This window comes from Pecten maximus, chromosome 11, assembly GCF_902652985.1.
Source record: "Pecten maximus chromosome 11, xPecMax1.1, whole genome shotgun sequence".
NCBI lineage: Eukaryota > Metazoa > Mollusca > Bivalvia > Pectinida > Pectinidae > Pecten > Pecten maximus.
In genome coordinates, this window is record NC_047025.1 from 39,496,815 (window position 1) to 39,510,860 (window position 14,046).

General features: G+C 39.9%; 1 protein-coding gene across 2 annotated transcripts in view; it reads left to right on the top strand.

Annotated features, from left to right (window-relative positions):
• LOC117337222 (low-density lipoprotein receptor-related protein 4-like) overlaps positions 1 to 14,046 on the top strand; it is a 64,289-nt gene that overhangs the window by 45,178 nt on the left and 5,065 nt on the right. For both annotated transcript variants that reach the window (XM_033898092.1, XM_033898091.1), the window contains 5 exons: positions 412 to 675; positions 8,229 to 8,423; positions 8,557 to 8,764; positions 11,510 to 11,724; positions 11,915 to 12,085. In XM_033898092.1, the coding sequence (XP_033753983.1) occupies positions 412 to 675; positions 8,229 to 8,423; positions 8,557 to 8,764; positions 11,510 to 11,724; positions 11,915 to 12,085 (1,053 nt within the window). The remainder of the gene's footprint in view (positions 1 to 411; positions 676 to 8,228; positions 8,424 to 8,556; positions 8,765 to 11,509; positions 11,725 to 11,914; positions 12,086 to 14,046) is intronic.

Below are 14,046 nucleotides of genomic sequence, written 5' to 3' on the forward strand. Positions count from 1 at the left end.
TCATGATTATATCAACAAACATGATGTATGAGCAATAAGATCATTTCAAATCGGCTTATCAGGAAGGGGGGAAAACACAATCATCAATTTTTTTTTTTTTTTTTTTTTTTTCATTCGCGATATGTAGAATACTGACATATTTCCTTGTACCTCTAAGTAAAACGTTCTATCAGAGAAAGTGAACTTTTTCATATCATTCCAAATGGTTACCTTATTGTACTATTCCATTCGTTCATTCGATGATTCCATAATTGTAATCCAGGTTTCCCCTTAGAGTGCATTGTTAACATGTTTGTAATGCTTTATCTATTTACCTGTATAACGGTAGGTTTATGGTATTTTATTCAGATAAAACATGTAATGCTTTATCTATTTACCTGTATAACGGTAGGTTTATGGTATTTTATTCAGATAAAACAGCGCCAGTATTCACCAGTTCACAAAATGACACTGTCGTCAAAGTTTACGTCAAGGACAAAAACGGAGGTCCAGTGTATTGGTCCGCTCCCATTGCGTATGACAATTCCGGTATTAAGCCAACGTTAAACAGAACTACACCACTAGGGAACGGGGACACGTTTCCGCCTGGTTTACACGTGATCGGTTACACCGCTACAGACATGGCGGGAAATAGTCAGGCAATAAAATTCTACGTCAATGTCTCCGTCATACCAGGTAAGATGATAAGTGGTGATCTATACAGACGAGTGGTAGTAGTGATGTATACAGACGAGTGGTAGTGGTGATGTATACAGACGAGTGGTAGTGATGTATACAGACGAGTGGTAGTAGTGATGTATACAGACGAGTGGTAGTAGTGATGTATACAGACGAGTGGTAGTAGTGATGTATCCAGACGAGTGGTAGTGGTGATGTATACAGACGAGTGGTAGTGGTGATGTATACAGACGAGTGGTAGTGGTGATGTATACAGACGAGTGGTAGTAGTGATGTATACAGACGAGTGGTGGTAGTGATGTATACAGACGAGTGGTAGTAGTGATGTATACAGACGAGTGGTAGTGATGTATACAGACGAGTGGTAGTGGTGATGTATACAGACGAGTGGTAGTGGTGATGTATACAGACGAGTGGTAGTAGTGATGTATACAGACGAGTGGTGGTAGTGATGTATACAGACGAGTGGTAGTAGTGATGTATACAGACGAGTGGTAGTGATGTATACAGACGAGTGGTAGTAGTGATGTATACAGACGAGTGGTAGTAGTGATGTATACAGACGAGTGGTAGTGGTGATGTATACAGACGAGTGGTAGTGATGTATACAGACGAGTGGTAGTAGTGATGTATACAGACGAGTGGTAGTAGTGATGTATACAGACGAGTGGTAGTGGTGATCTATACAGACGAGTGGTAGTAGTGATGTATATAGACGAGTGGTAGTGGTGATGTATACAGACGAGTGGTAGTAGTGATGTATATAGACGAGTGGTAGTGGTGATGTATACAGACGAGTGGTAGTGGTGATGTATACAGACGAGTGGTAGTAGTGATGTATACAGACGAGTGGTAGTAGTGATGTATACAGACGAGTGGTAGTGATGTATACAGACGAGTGGTAGTGGTGATGTATACAGACGAGTGGTAGTGATGTATACAGACGAGTGGTAGTAGTGATGTATACAGACGAGTGGTAGTAGTGATGTATACAGACGAGTGGTAGTGGTGATGTATACAGACGAGTAGTAGTGGTGATGTATACAGACGAGTGGTAGTAGTGATGTATACAGACCAGTGGTGGTAGTGATGTATACAGACGAGTAGTAGTGGTGATGTATACAGACGAGTGGTAGTAGTGATGTATACAGACGAGTGGTGGTAGTGATGTATACAGACGAGTGGTAGTGGTGATGTATACAGACGAGTGGTAGTGATGATGTATACAGACGAGTGGTAGTAGTGATGTATACAGACGAGTGGTAGTGGTGATCTATACAGACGAGTGGTAGTGGTGATGTATACAGACGAGTAGTAGTGATGTATACAGACGAGTGGTAGTGGTGATGTATACAGACGAGTGGTAGTGGTGATGTATACAGACGAGTGGTAGTGGTGATGTATACAGACGAGTGGTAGTAGTGATGTATACAGACGAGTGGTAGTAGTGATGTATACAGACGAGTGGTAGTGGTGATGTATACAGACGAGTGGCAGTAGTGATGTATACAGACGAGTGGTAGTAGTGATGTACACAGACGAGTGGTAGTGGTGATGTTTACAGACGAGTGGTAGTGATGTATACAGACGAGTGGTAGTAGTGATGTATACAGACGAGTGGTAGTAGTGATGTATACAGACGAGTGGTAGTAGTGATATATACAGACGAGTGGTATTAGTGATGTATACAGACGAGTGGTAGTGATGTATACAGACGAGTGGTAGTGATGTATACAGACGAGTGGTGGTAGTTATGTATACAGACGAGTGGTAGTAGTGATGTATACAGACGAGTGGTAGTGGTGATGTATAAAGACGAGTGGTAGTAGTGATGTATACAGACGAGTGGTAGTAGTGATGTATACAGACGAGTGGTAGTGGTGATGTATACAGACGAGTGGCAGTAGTGATGTATACAGACGAGTGGTAGTGGTGATGTATACAGACGAGTGGTAGTGGTGATGTATACAGACGAGTGGTAGTAGTGATGTATACAGACGAGTGGTAGTGGTGATGTATACAGACGAGTGGTAGTAGGTGAGTGTATACAGACGATGTGGTAGTAGTGATGTATACAGACGAGTTGCGTAGTAGGTGATGTATAACAGACGAGTGGTAGTGATTGATGTATACCCCAGACGGGTGGTAGTGGTGATGCTATACAGACCGAGTGGTGGTTTAGATAGTTTGATGTTATACAGACGAGTCGGTAGTGGTGATTGTATACAGGACGAGTGGTAGTTAGTGATGTATACAGCACGAGTGGTAGTGGTGATGTTATACAGACGAGTGGTCAGTGATGATGTATACAGGACGAGTGGTAGTGATGAGTGTATACAGACGAGTGGTAGTAGGTGATGCTGTACAGACGAGTGGTAGGTTAGGCCTGATGTATAACAGACGAGTTGCGTTCAGAGGTAGTAGTGTATACAGACGCGAGTGGTATTAGTGATGTATCCAGACGAGTGGTCAGTGGTGATTGTATACAGACGAGTGGTAGTGATGATTACTACAGACGAGTGGTCGGTGAATTGGTATACACGACGAGTGGTAGTGATTTACACAGGACGAGTGGTAGTAGTGATGTATACAGACGAGTGGTAGTAGGTGATGTATACAGACGAGTGGTAGTGGATGTATACAGACGAGTGGTAGTGGTGATGTATACAGACGAATGGTGGTAGTGATGATGTATACAGACGAGTGGTAGTGGTGATGTATACAGACGAGTGGTAGTGGTGATGTATACAGACGAGTGGTAGTGGTGATGTATACAGACGAGTGGTAGTGATGTATACAGACGAGTGGTAGTAGTGATGTATACAGACGAGTGGTAGTAGTGATGTATACAGACGAGTGGTAGTGATGTATACAGACGAGTGGTAGTAGTGATGTATACAGACGAGTGGTAGTGGTGATGTATACAGACGAGTGGTAGTAGTGATGTATACAGACGAGTGGTAGTGGTGATGTATACAGACGAGTGGTAGTGGTGATCTATACAGACGAGTGGTAGTAGTGATGTATACAGACGAGTGGTAGTGGTGATGTATACAGACGAGTGGTAGTAGTGATGTATACAGACGAGTGGTAGTGGTGATGTATACAGACGAGTGGTAGTGATGTATACAGACGAGTGGTAGTGGTGATGTATACAGACGAGTGGTAGTGATGTATACAGACGAGTGGTAGTGGTGATGTATACAGACGAGTGGTAGTGGTGATGTATACAGACGAGTGGTAGTGGTGATGTATACAGACGAGTGGTAGTGGTGATGTATACAGACGAGTGGTAGTGGTGATGTATACAGACGAGTGGTAGTAGTGATGTATACAGACGAGTGGTAGTAGTGATGTATACAGACGAGTGGTAGTAGTGATGTATACAGACGAGTGGTAGTGATGATGTATACAGACGAGTGGTAGTAGTGATGTATACAGACGAGTGGTAGTGGTGTATAAAGACGAGTGGTAGTAGTGATGTATACAGACGAGTGGTAGTAGTGATGTATACAGACGAGTGGTAGTGGTGATGTATACAGACGAGTGGTAGTAGTGATGTATACAGACGAGTGGTAGTAGTGATGTATACAGACGAGTGGTACTAGTGATGTATACAGACGAGTGGTAGTGGTGATGTATACAGACGAGTGGTAGTGGTATATACAGACGAGTGGTAGTAGTGATGTATACAGACGAGTGGTAGTAGTGATGTATACAGACGAGTGGTAGTGGTGATGTTTACAGACGAGTGGTAGTGGTGATGTATACAGACGAGTGGTAGTAGTGATGTATACAGACGAGTGGTAGTGGTGATGTATACAGACGAGTGGTAGTGGTATATACAGACGAGTGGTAGTAGTGATGTATACAGACGAGTGGTAGTGGTGATGTATACAGACGAGTGGTAGTGGTGATGTATACAGACGAGTGGTAGTGGTGATGTATACAGACGAGTGGTAGTGGTGATGTATACAGACGAGTGGTAGTGGTGATGTATACAGACGAGTGGTAGTGATGTATACAGACGAGTGGTGGTAGTGATGTATACAGACGAGTGGTAGTGGTGATGTATACAGACGAGTGGTAGTGATGTATACAGACGAGTGGTAGTAGTGATGTATACAGACGAGTGGTAGTGGTGATGTATACAGACGAGTGGTAGTAGTGATGTATACAGACGAGTGGTAGTGATGTATACAGACGAGTGGTGGTAGTGATGTATACAGACGAGTGGTAGTGATGTATACAGACGAGTGGTAGTGATGTATACAGACGAGTGGTAGTAGTGATGTATACAGACGAGTGGTAGTAGTGATGTATACAGACGAGTGGTGGTAGTGATGTATACAGACGAGTGGTAGTAGTGATGTATACAGACGAGTGGTAGTAGTGATGTATACAGACGAGTGGGGTAGTGATGTATACAGACGAGTGGTGGTAGTGATGTATACAGACGAGTGGTGGTAGTGATGTATACAGACGAGTGGTAGTGGTGATGTATACAGACGAGTGGTAGTGGTGATGTATACAGACGAGTGGTAGTGGATGTATACAGACCGAGTGGTAGTGGATGTATACAGACGAGTGGTAGTGATGATGTACAGACGAGTGGTAGGTAGTGATGTATACAGACGAGTGGTGGTAGTGGTGTATACAGACGAGTGGTAGTAGTGATGTATACAGACGAGTGGTAGTGGATGTATACAGACGAGTGGTAGTGGTGATGTATACAGACGAGTGGTAGTGGTGATGTATACAGACGAGTGGTAGTGATGATGTATACAGACGAGTGGTAGTGGTGATGTATACAGACGAGTAGTAGTGGTGATGTATACAGACGAGTGGTAGGAGTGATGTATACAGACGAGTGGTAGTAGTGATGTATACAGACGAGTGGTAGTGGTGATGTATACAGACGAGTGGTAGTGATGTATACAGACGAGTGGTAGTAGTGATGTATACAGACGAGTGGTGGTAGTGATGTATACAGACGAGTGGTAGTGGATGTATACAGACGAGTGGTAGTGATGTATACAGACGAGTGGTAGTGATGTATACAGACGAGTGGTAGTGATGTATACAGACGAGTGGTAGTGGTGATGTATACAGACGAGTGGTAGTGGTGATGTATACAGACGAGTGGTAGTGGTGATGTATACAGACGAGTGGCAGTAGTGATGTATACAGACGAGTAGGTAGTGGTGATGTATACAGACGAGTGGTAGTAGTGATGTATACAGACGAGTGGTAGTAGTGATGTATACAGACGAGTGGTAGTGGTGATGTATACAGACGAGTGGTAGTGGTGATGTATACAGACGAGTGGTAGTAGTGATGTATACAGACGAGTGGTAGTGGTGATGTATACAGACGAGTGGTAGTGGTGATGTATACAGACGGGTGGTAGTGGTGATGTATACAGACGAGTGGTAGTGGTGATCTATACAGACCAGTGGTAGTAGTGATGTATACAGACGAGTGGTAGTGATGTATACAGACGAGTGGTAGTGATGTATACAGACGAGTGGTAGTGGTGTATACAGACGAGTGGTAGTGGTGATGTATACAGACGAGTGGTAGTAGTGATGTATACAGACGAGTGGTAGTGGTGATGTATACAGACGGGTGGTAGTGGTGATGTATACAGACGGGTGGTAGTGGTGATGTATACAGACGAGTGGTAGTGGTGATGTATACAGACGAGTGGTAGTAGTGATGTATACAGACGAGTGGTAGTGGTGATGTATACAGACGAGTGGTAGTGATGTATACAGACGAGTGGTAGTAGTGATGTATACAGACGAGTGGTAGTGGTGATGTATACAGACGAGTGGTAGTGATGTATACAGACGAGTGGTAGTAGTGATGTATACAGACGAGTGGTAGTGGTGATGTATACAGACGAGTGGTAGTAGTGGTGTATACAGACGAGTGGTAGTAGTGATGTATACAGACGAGTGGTAGTGGTGATGTATACAGACGAGTGGTAGTAGTGATGTATACAGACGAGTGGTAGTGGTGATGTATACAGACGAGTGGTAGTGGTGATGTATACAGACGAGTGGTAGTGATGTATACAGACGAGTGGTAGTAGTGATGTATACAGACGAGTGGTAGTAGTGATGTATACAGACGAGTGGTAGTGGTGATGTATACAGACGAGTGGTAGTGGTGATGTATACAGACGAGTGGTAGTGGTGATGTATACAGACGAGTGGTAGTAGTGATGTATACAGACGAGTGGTAGTGGTGATGTATACAGACGAGTGGTAGTAGTGATGTATACAGACGAGTGGTAGTAGTGATGTATACAGACGAGTGGTAGTAGTGATGTATACAGACGAGTGGTAGTGATGTATACAGACGAGTGGTAGTGGTGATGTATACAGACGAGTGGTAGTAGTGATGTATACAGACGAGTGGTGGTAGTTATGTGTAGAGACGAGTGGTGATTTTTTTTACTAAAGATTATGGCAAGCGAAGTTGTCATTTATTCACGGAGCACATTGATCCAGGATTTTACAAAATTATATAAGATATCTTATAAACTTAGGATATCTGATTTATTTTTTGTTGATAAGATATCTTATATTATTTATGAGATGTCTTATATATTATATAAGATATCTTATAAAAAAAAGTATATAAAATCTCATTTATTAGATACGATATCTTATATGATATATAAGACATCTCATAAAAAATATAAGATATCTTATAAAGAAAAATAAATAAGATATCATATATATTATACGATATGTCTTTTATATTATATAAGATATATTATATAAGATATCTTATTACGGAAATTATATAAGATATCTTATATGATTCTATAATGAGATATCTTATAAAGAACGAGATTTGAATTTGAGATAATGAACTTTCCTCCACTCGATGAAGTAGCCGAGGATAAGCTGAAACTACATATAATGTTTTTAAAACAGATTCATTATTGCCATATATTCATGTTAGCTCGTACACGACATCTGGTCCGTGCCTAGCCGGTCGTGGTCGCGACAGAGGGTTCAACAACACGGAAGTTACCTTACGGAGGGAGCAGTCATTCTCTAGCTTTCAGGTTTTGCCGGTCTCACGAGAGTCTCCTTCCTTTTAAGATATCTTATGAACCTTTCTTTATAAGATATTTTTTTATCTTTTATGAGATATCTTATATACTTTATAAGATATATCATAAAGAAAGGTTTATAAGATATCTTATATCTCATAAAAGATATCTTATATATTATATTAGATATCTGATAAAGAGAAGATTTTAAGATATCTTATATCTCATAAAAGATATCTTATAAACTTTAAATAAGATATCTCATAAACATATAAGATATCTTATATAATTTGGTAAATTACTGGATCAACATTGCTCCGCGTATAAATGACAACTTGGCTTGCCATAAAAGACGAATGGCATTAGTTCCATGTATGGACGTTTAAGCTTTTAAAAATTAACAAGAAGGGAAAATTTGCAGACAGATGGAAGATTCTGGTGATGCAAAGACGAATAACGAATGTTCCTTATGTTTTAGATACCACGTGCACCTCGCCACCTTTCTTTCATCGTGGGTCAATGGAATGCTACAAGGGACAAGACAATATTTTAACCTGCAGAGCAGAGTGTCTTAGGGACTACGTCTTTCAACCAGATTTCGTCAGGGTACACACATGTGTTAACAGACAATGGACACCGCCTTATCGACCTGATTTTGTATCTGCTTGTATCAGTAGGTTTCCCCTTATATATATATATTACTTTGTAACGTTTCTCCACTTAAGTTACAAAATAGTAGTTCAGTTTCACTGAAATTCGTGTGACGATAGCCATTAGGTATTTAACATTAACGTTTATGTTAACAGAGCCAGAGCCGAAAACTTTGAAAGTTTCAACACCAATAGAAATGAATTGCCACGGAAACCAAAACATATCGAAAGATGTTGTCGACTGTCTGCGTACAAGACTGCCATGTAATACACCTAACGTTATGTTGTGTGACAGGGAAGCAATCAGCATAAAGCAAACAGATACTTCTACAGTAGTGACAGTACAGGTGTCAGGAATAGTACCGTAAGTAGTCCAATGGTGTTACTGAATCTGTTCCCTAATGACGTCATAGTACCGTATTAGTCCTGTGTTGTTACTGAATCTGTTCCCTAATGACGTCATAGTACCGTAAGTAGTCCGGTGTTGTTACTAAATCTATTCCCTAATGACGTCAGTTATAGTACCAAAAGTAGTCCGGTGTTGTTACTGAATCTGTTCCCTAATGACGTCATAGTACCGTAAGTAGTCCGATGTTGTTACTGAATCTGTTCCCTAATGACGTCATAGTACCGAAAGTATGGGGCGCCGTTTTACAATTTATTAACAAAACTGGACATCTATAATTCGCATTTAGGATATCCATAATTCATTTCTGGATATCCATAATTCGAATTTAGGATATCTTAAAATGTTTTGAATTTAGGATATCCATAATTCGAATTTTGGATATCCTTAATTCATTTTTGGATATCCATAATTCGAATTTAGGATATCCATAATTCATTTTTGGATATCCAAAATTCGAATTATGGATATCCTAAATTCCATGTATTTTTGGATATCCATAATTCGATTTTGTGATATCCAAAAATGCTCAGTGTTATCAAATTGGATTGCTCCCGGCACTACTACCGGTCAAAACCGACCCTTGTTACGAACTTGTAAATACGCGTAATGGACCGGAAACAACGTTTACGAAATAAAATACAGCAGAGGAGTTCCAAAGGACAAACTTCCCCAGACAGTTAGGCCCTTACATACAACATTTACCAAAAGTTACTACTTAGGGTGCTCCGACAAGTCAACGGAGGAATTTGTACAAAACATAACATGGCGACAGACATACTGCGGCACATTAGGGGGAAGATTTTGGCAGCGCAACGTTGTTCGCTCCATCTTGGATTCGCATTGATTCGTATAGTGAAGTCCGAGGACTTCCGATCCTACGAAAAAACGCGGGAACAGGATGTAGCAGGGAGAAATCATTAGACAGTAAAATATTAACATTTCCCCGATTTATGGATATCCAAACTTCGAATTATGGATATCCTAAATTCAAAGCATTTTAAGATATCCAAAATTCGATTTAATGATATCAAGAAATGATATTTGGATATCCAAAATTCGAATTTTGGATATCCATCCATAATTCGAATTTATGATATCTTAAAATGCTTTGAATTTTGGATATCCATAATTCGAATTTTGGATATCCGAAATTATTTAATGATATCATAAATTCGAATTTTGGATATCCAAAAATGAATTATGGATATCCAAAATTCGAATTATGGATATCCAGTTTTGTTAATAAATAGTAAAACGGCGCCCCATACGAAAGTAGTCCGATGTTGTTACTGAATCTGTTCCCTAATGACGTCAGTTATAGTACCGTAAATAGTCCGATGTTGTTACTGAATCTGTTCCCTAATGACGTCAGTTATAGTACCGTAAATAGTCCGGTGTTGTTACTGAATCTGTTCCCTAATGACGTCATAGTACCGTAGTAGTCCAGTGTTGGTATTGAATCTGTTCCCTAATGACGTCATAGTACCGAAAGTAGTCCGGTGTTGTTACTGAATCAGTTCCCTAATGACGTCATAGTACCGTAAGTAGTCCTGTGTTGTTACTGAATCTGTTCCCTAATGACGTCATAGTACCGTAAGTAGCCCGGTGTTGTTACTAAATCTATTCCCTAATGACGTCAGTCATAGTACCGTAAATAGTCCGGTGTTGTTACTGAATCTGTTCACTAATGACGTCATAGTACCGTAAGTAGTCCTGTGTTGTTACTGAATCTGTTCCCTAATGACGTCATAGTACCGTAAGTAGTCCGGTGTTGTTACTGAATCTGTTGACTAATGACGTCATAGTACCGAAAGTAGTCCGGTGTTGTTACTGAATCTGTTCCCTAATGACGTCATAGTACCGTAAGTAGTCCTGTGTTGTTACTGAATCTGTTCCCTAATGACGTCATAGTACCGTAAGTAGTCCTGTGTTGTTACTGAATCTGTTCACTAATGACGTCATAGTACCGTAAGTAGCCCGGTGTTGTTACTGAATCTGTTCACTAATGACGTCATAGTACCGTAAGTAGTCCTGTGTTGTTACTGAATCTGTTCACTAATGACGTCATAGTACCGTAAGTAGTCCGGTGTTGTTACTGAATCTGTTATCTAATGACGTCATAGTACCGTAAATAGTCCTGTGTTGTTACTGAATCTGTTCACTAATGACGTCAGTTATAGTACCGTAATTAGTCCTGTGTTGTTACTGTTCAAATAGTTCATATATACTGTTCAGGGTAATATCTAGCGGGGGCCGGTAGGGCGCCATCTTTATAAACCATTACAGTGTAATATCTAGCGGGGGCCGGTAGGGCGCCATCTTTATAAATCATTACAGTGTCATATCTAGCGGGGGCCGGTAAGGCGCCATCTTTATAAACCATTACAGTGTCATATCTAGCGGGGGCCGGTTGGGCGCCATCTTTATAAATCATTACAGTGTCATATCTAGCGGGGGCCGGTAGGGCGCCATCTTTATAAATCATTACAGTGTCAAATCTAGCGGGGGGCGGTAGGGCGCTATCTTTATAAATCATTACAGTGTCATATCTAGCGGGGGGCGGTAGGGCGCCAAACTTATAAATCCTTACATTGTAATAGCTAGCAGGATCTCTTGAGCATATCTTGTTTTAGCAATATTCAGCATATTTGTTTGAGTGATGAATCTCGTTCACAAGATTATTACCATATCAATTAACAGCTACAGACATGCAGATTACGAACAAGCTTTAGAAAAGATGAACCGGACACTATTGGAAAAGGCATCCACAGTTGAGAAATTATTTAGTACTTCGGAACTGGACCGTTATTGTCGATCTCTTGGGTGCTCCTTTCTGAGACTACAAGATCGCACGTACAAGGAAACATGTGAAAACGGGGCGGTGGCTCACCTAATTGAGGGCGAGACCATTTGTGGTAAGTTTCTTTGTTAGTATCTTTCGATAGCATATAGCTTTAAATGTGTGATGTTGGTATAACTGTTACGTCGTCTACCCTGTTATAGGCACACGAATTAACACAATTAATTAGCCACGGATAGTCCATTCGGATAATACAAATAAACTGATAAAGTGATAAAAATACACGTTATTTTGATCTGCTAAAGGTAAATGTCCCCCTGGCAGTCGTTACCTAGTGACTCACGAGGTAACAAAGTGCGAGTATTGTGGTGAAGGCAAGTACCAAGAGGAAGAGGGACAGACGGACTGTGATGTGTGTCCGGTAGATCGCCCGCACAGCAAGACTGGAGCTTTCCTGATGAAACACTGCAACCGAAGTAAGTCCACATGTAGATAAAATGGAACGCCGAGTCTTTTTAACGGCACATTTACGGAATTAATTAAATAGTTATTGACACAATTCCTTTCGAATCAATTACATTTGAATAATAACATGGAGACTGATATCTATAGCATACCTCCATTATATAGACGTCAACGTCTTATTGATAACCCTCTTTAGAAGAATGCACTGGGCGTCTTATATTGACACTCTAGATATTGGTAATTCTTTGTCGTTATATCGACACTCTAGATATTGGTAATTCTTTGTCGTTATATCGACACTCTAGATGTTGGTAATTCTTTGTCGTTATATCGACACTCTAGATCTTGGTAATTCTTTGTCGTTATATCGACACTCTAGATGTTGGTAATTCTTTGTCGTTATATCGACACTCTAGATGTCGTTATATCGACACTCTAGATATTGGTAATTCTTTGTCGTTATATCGACACTCTAGATATTGGTAATTCTTTGTCGTTATATCGACACTCTAGATATTGGTAATTCTTTGTCGTTATATCGACACTCACTCTAGATATTGGTAATTCTTTGTCGTTATATCGACACTCTAGATGTTGGTAATTCTTTGTCGTTATATCGACACTCTAGATCTTGGTAATTCTTTGTCGTTATATCGACACTCTAGATGTTGGTAATTCTTTGTCGTTATATCGACACTCTAGATGTCGTTATATCGACACTCTAGATATTGGTAATTCTTTGTCGTTATATCGACACTCTAGATATTGGTAATTCTTTGTCGTTATATCGACACTCTAGATATTGGTAATTCTTTGTCGTTATATTGACACTCTAGATATTGGTAATTCTTTGTCGTTATATCGACACTCTAGATGTTGGTAATTCTTTGTCGTTATATCGACACTCTAGATATTGGTAATTCTTTGTCGTTATATCGACACTCTAGATATTGGTAATTCTTTGTCGTTATATCGACACTCTAGATATTGGTAATTCTTTGTCGTTATATCGACACTCTAGATATTGGTAATTCTTTGTCGTTATATCGACACTCTAGATATTGGTAATTCTTTGTCGTTATATCGACACTCTAGATATTGGTAATTCTTTGTCGTTATATCGACACTCTAGATATTGGTAATTCTTCGTCGTTATATCGACACTCTAGATCTTGGTAATTCTTTGTCGTTATATCGACACTCTAGATATTGGTAATTCTTTGTCGTTATATCGACACTCTAGATGTTGGTAATTCTTTGTCGTTATATCGACACTCTAGATATTGGTAATTCTTTGTCGTTATATCGACACTCTAGATATTGGTAATTCTATGTCGTTATATCGACACTCTAGATATTGGTAATTCTTTGTCGTTATATCGACACTCTAGATATTGGTAATTCTTTGTCGTTATATCGACACTCTAGATATTGGTAATTCTTTGTCGTTATATCGACACTCTAGATATTGGTAATTCTTTGTCGTTATATCGACACTCTAGATGTTGGTAATTCTTTGTCGTTATATCGACACTCTAGATATTGGTAATTCTTTGTCGTTATATCGACACTCTTGATATTGGTAATTCTTTGTCGTTATATTGACACTCTAGATATTGGTAATTCTTTGTCGTTTTTAATTTGTGAAAGATACCACCACTTGTCAATACACTACACGCGACTTTGTCCACAACAAAATACATTTCGGAGGTTTACCTATAGGAAGACTTGGTGCATTACATTCGAATGACCAAGATGTTAGAATGATGCAATCAGTTAATTCTCTGTACATGCTATCTCTCTTTGTAATAGGTGAACAGATTTTTATCATTACCCCCACAATAAACCTGTTCTATAGATAAACTATGTTTTGTTATGGCCATAAGTTGAAAATCCTGTTCGGACACGATTCGTATTTACAAGTTCTGAGGTTGTGAAAAATTTACGTATATATAGTATGGATTAAATATAT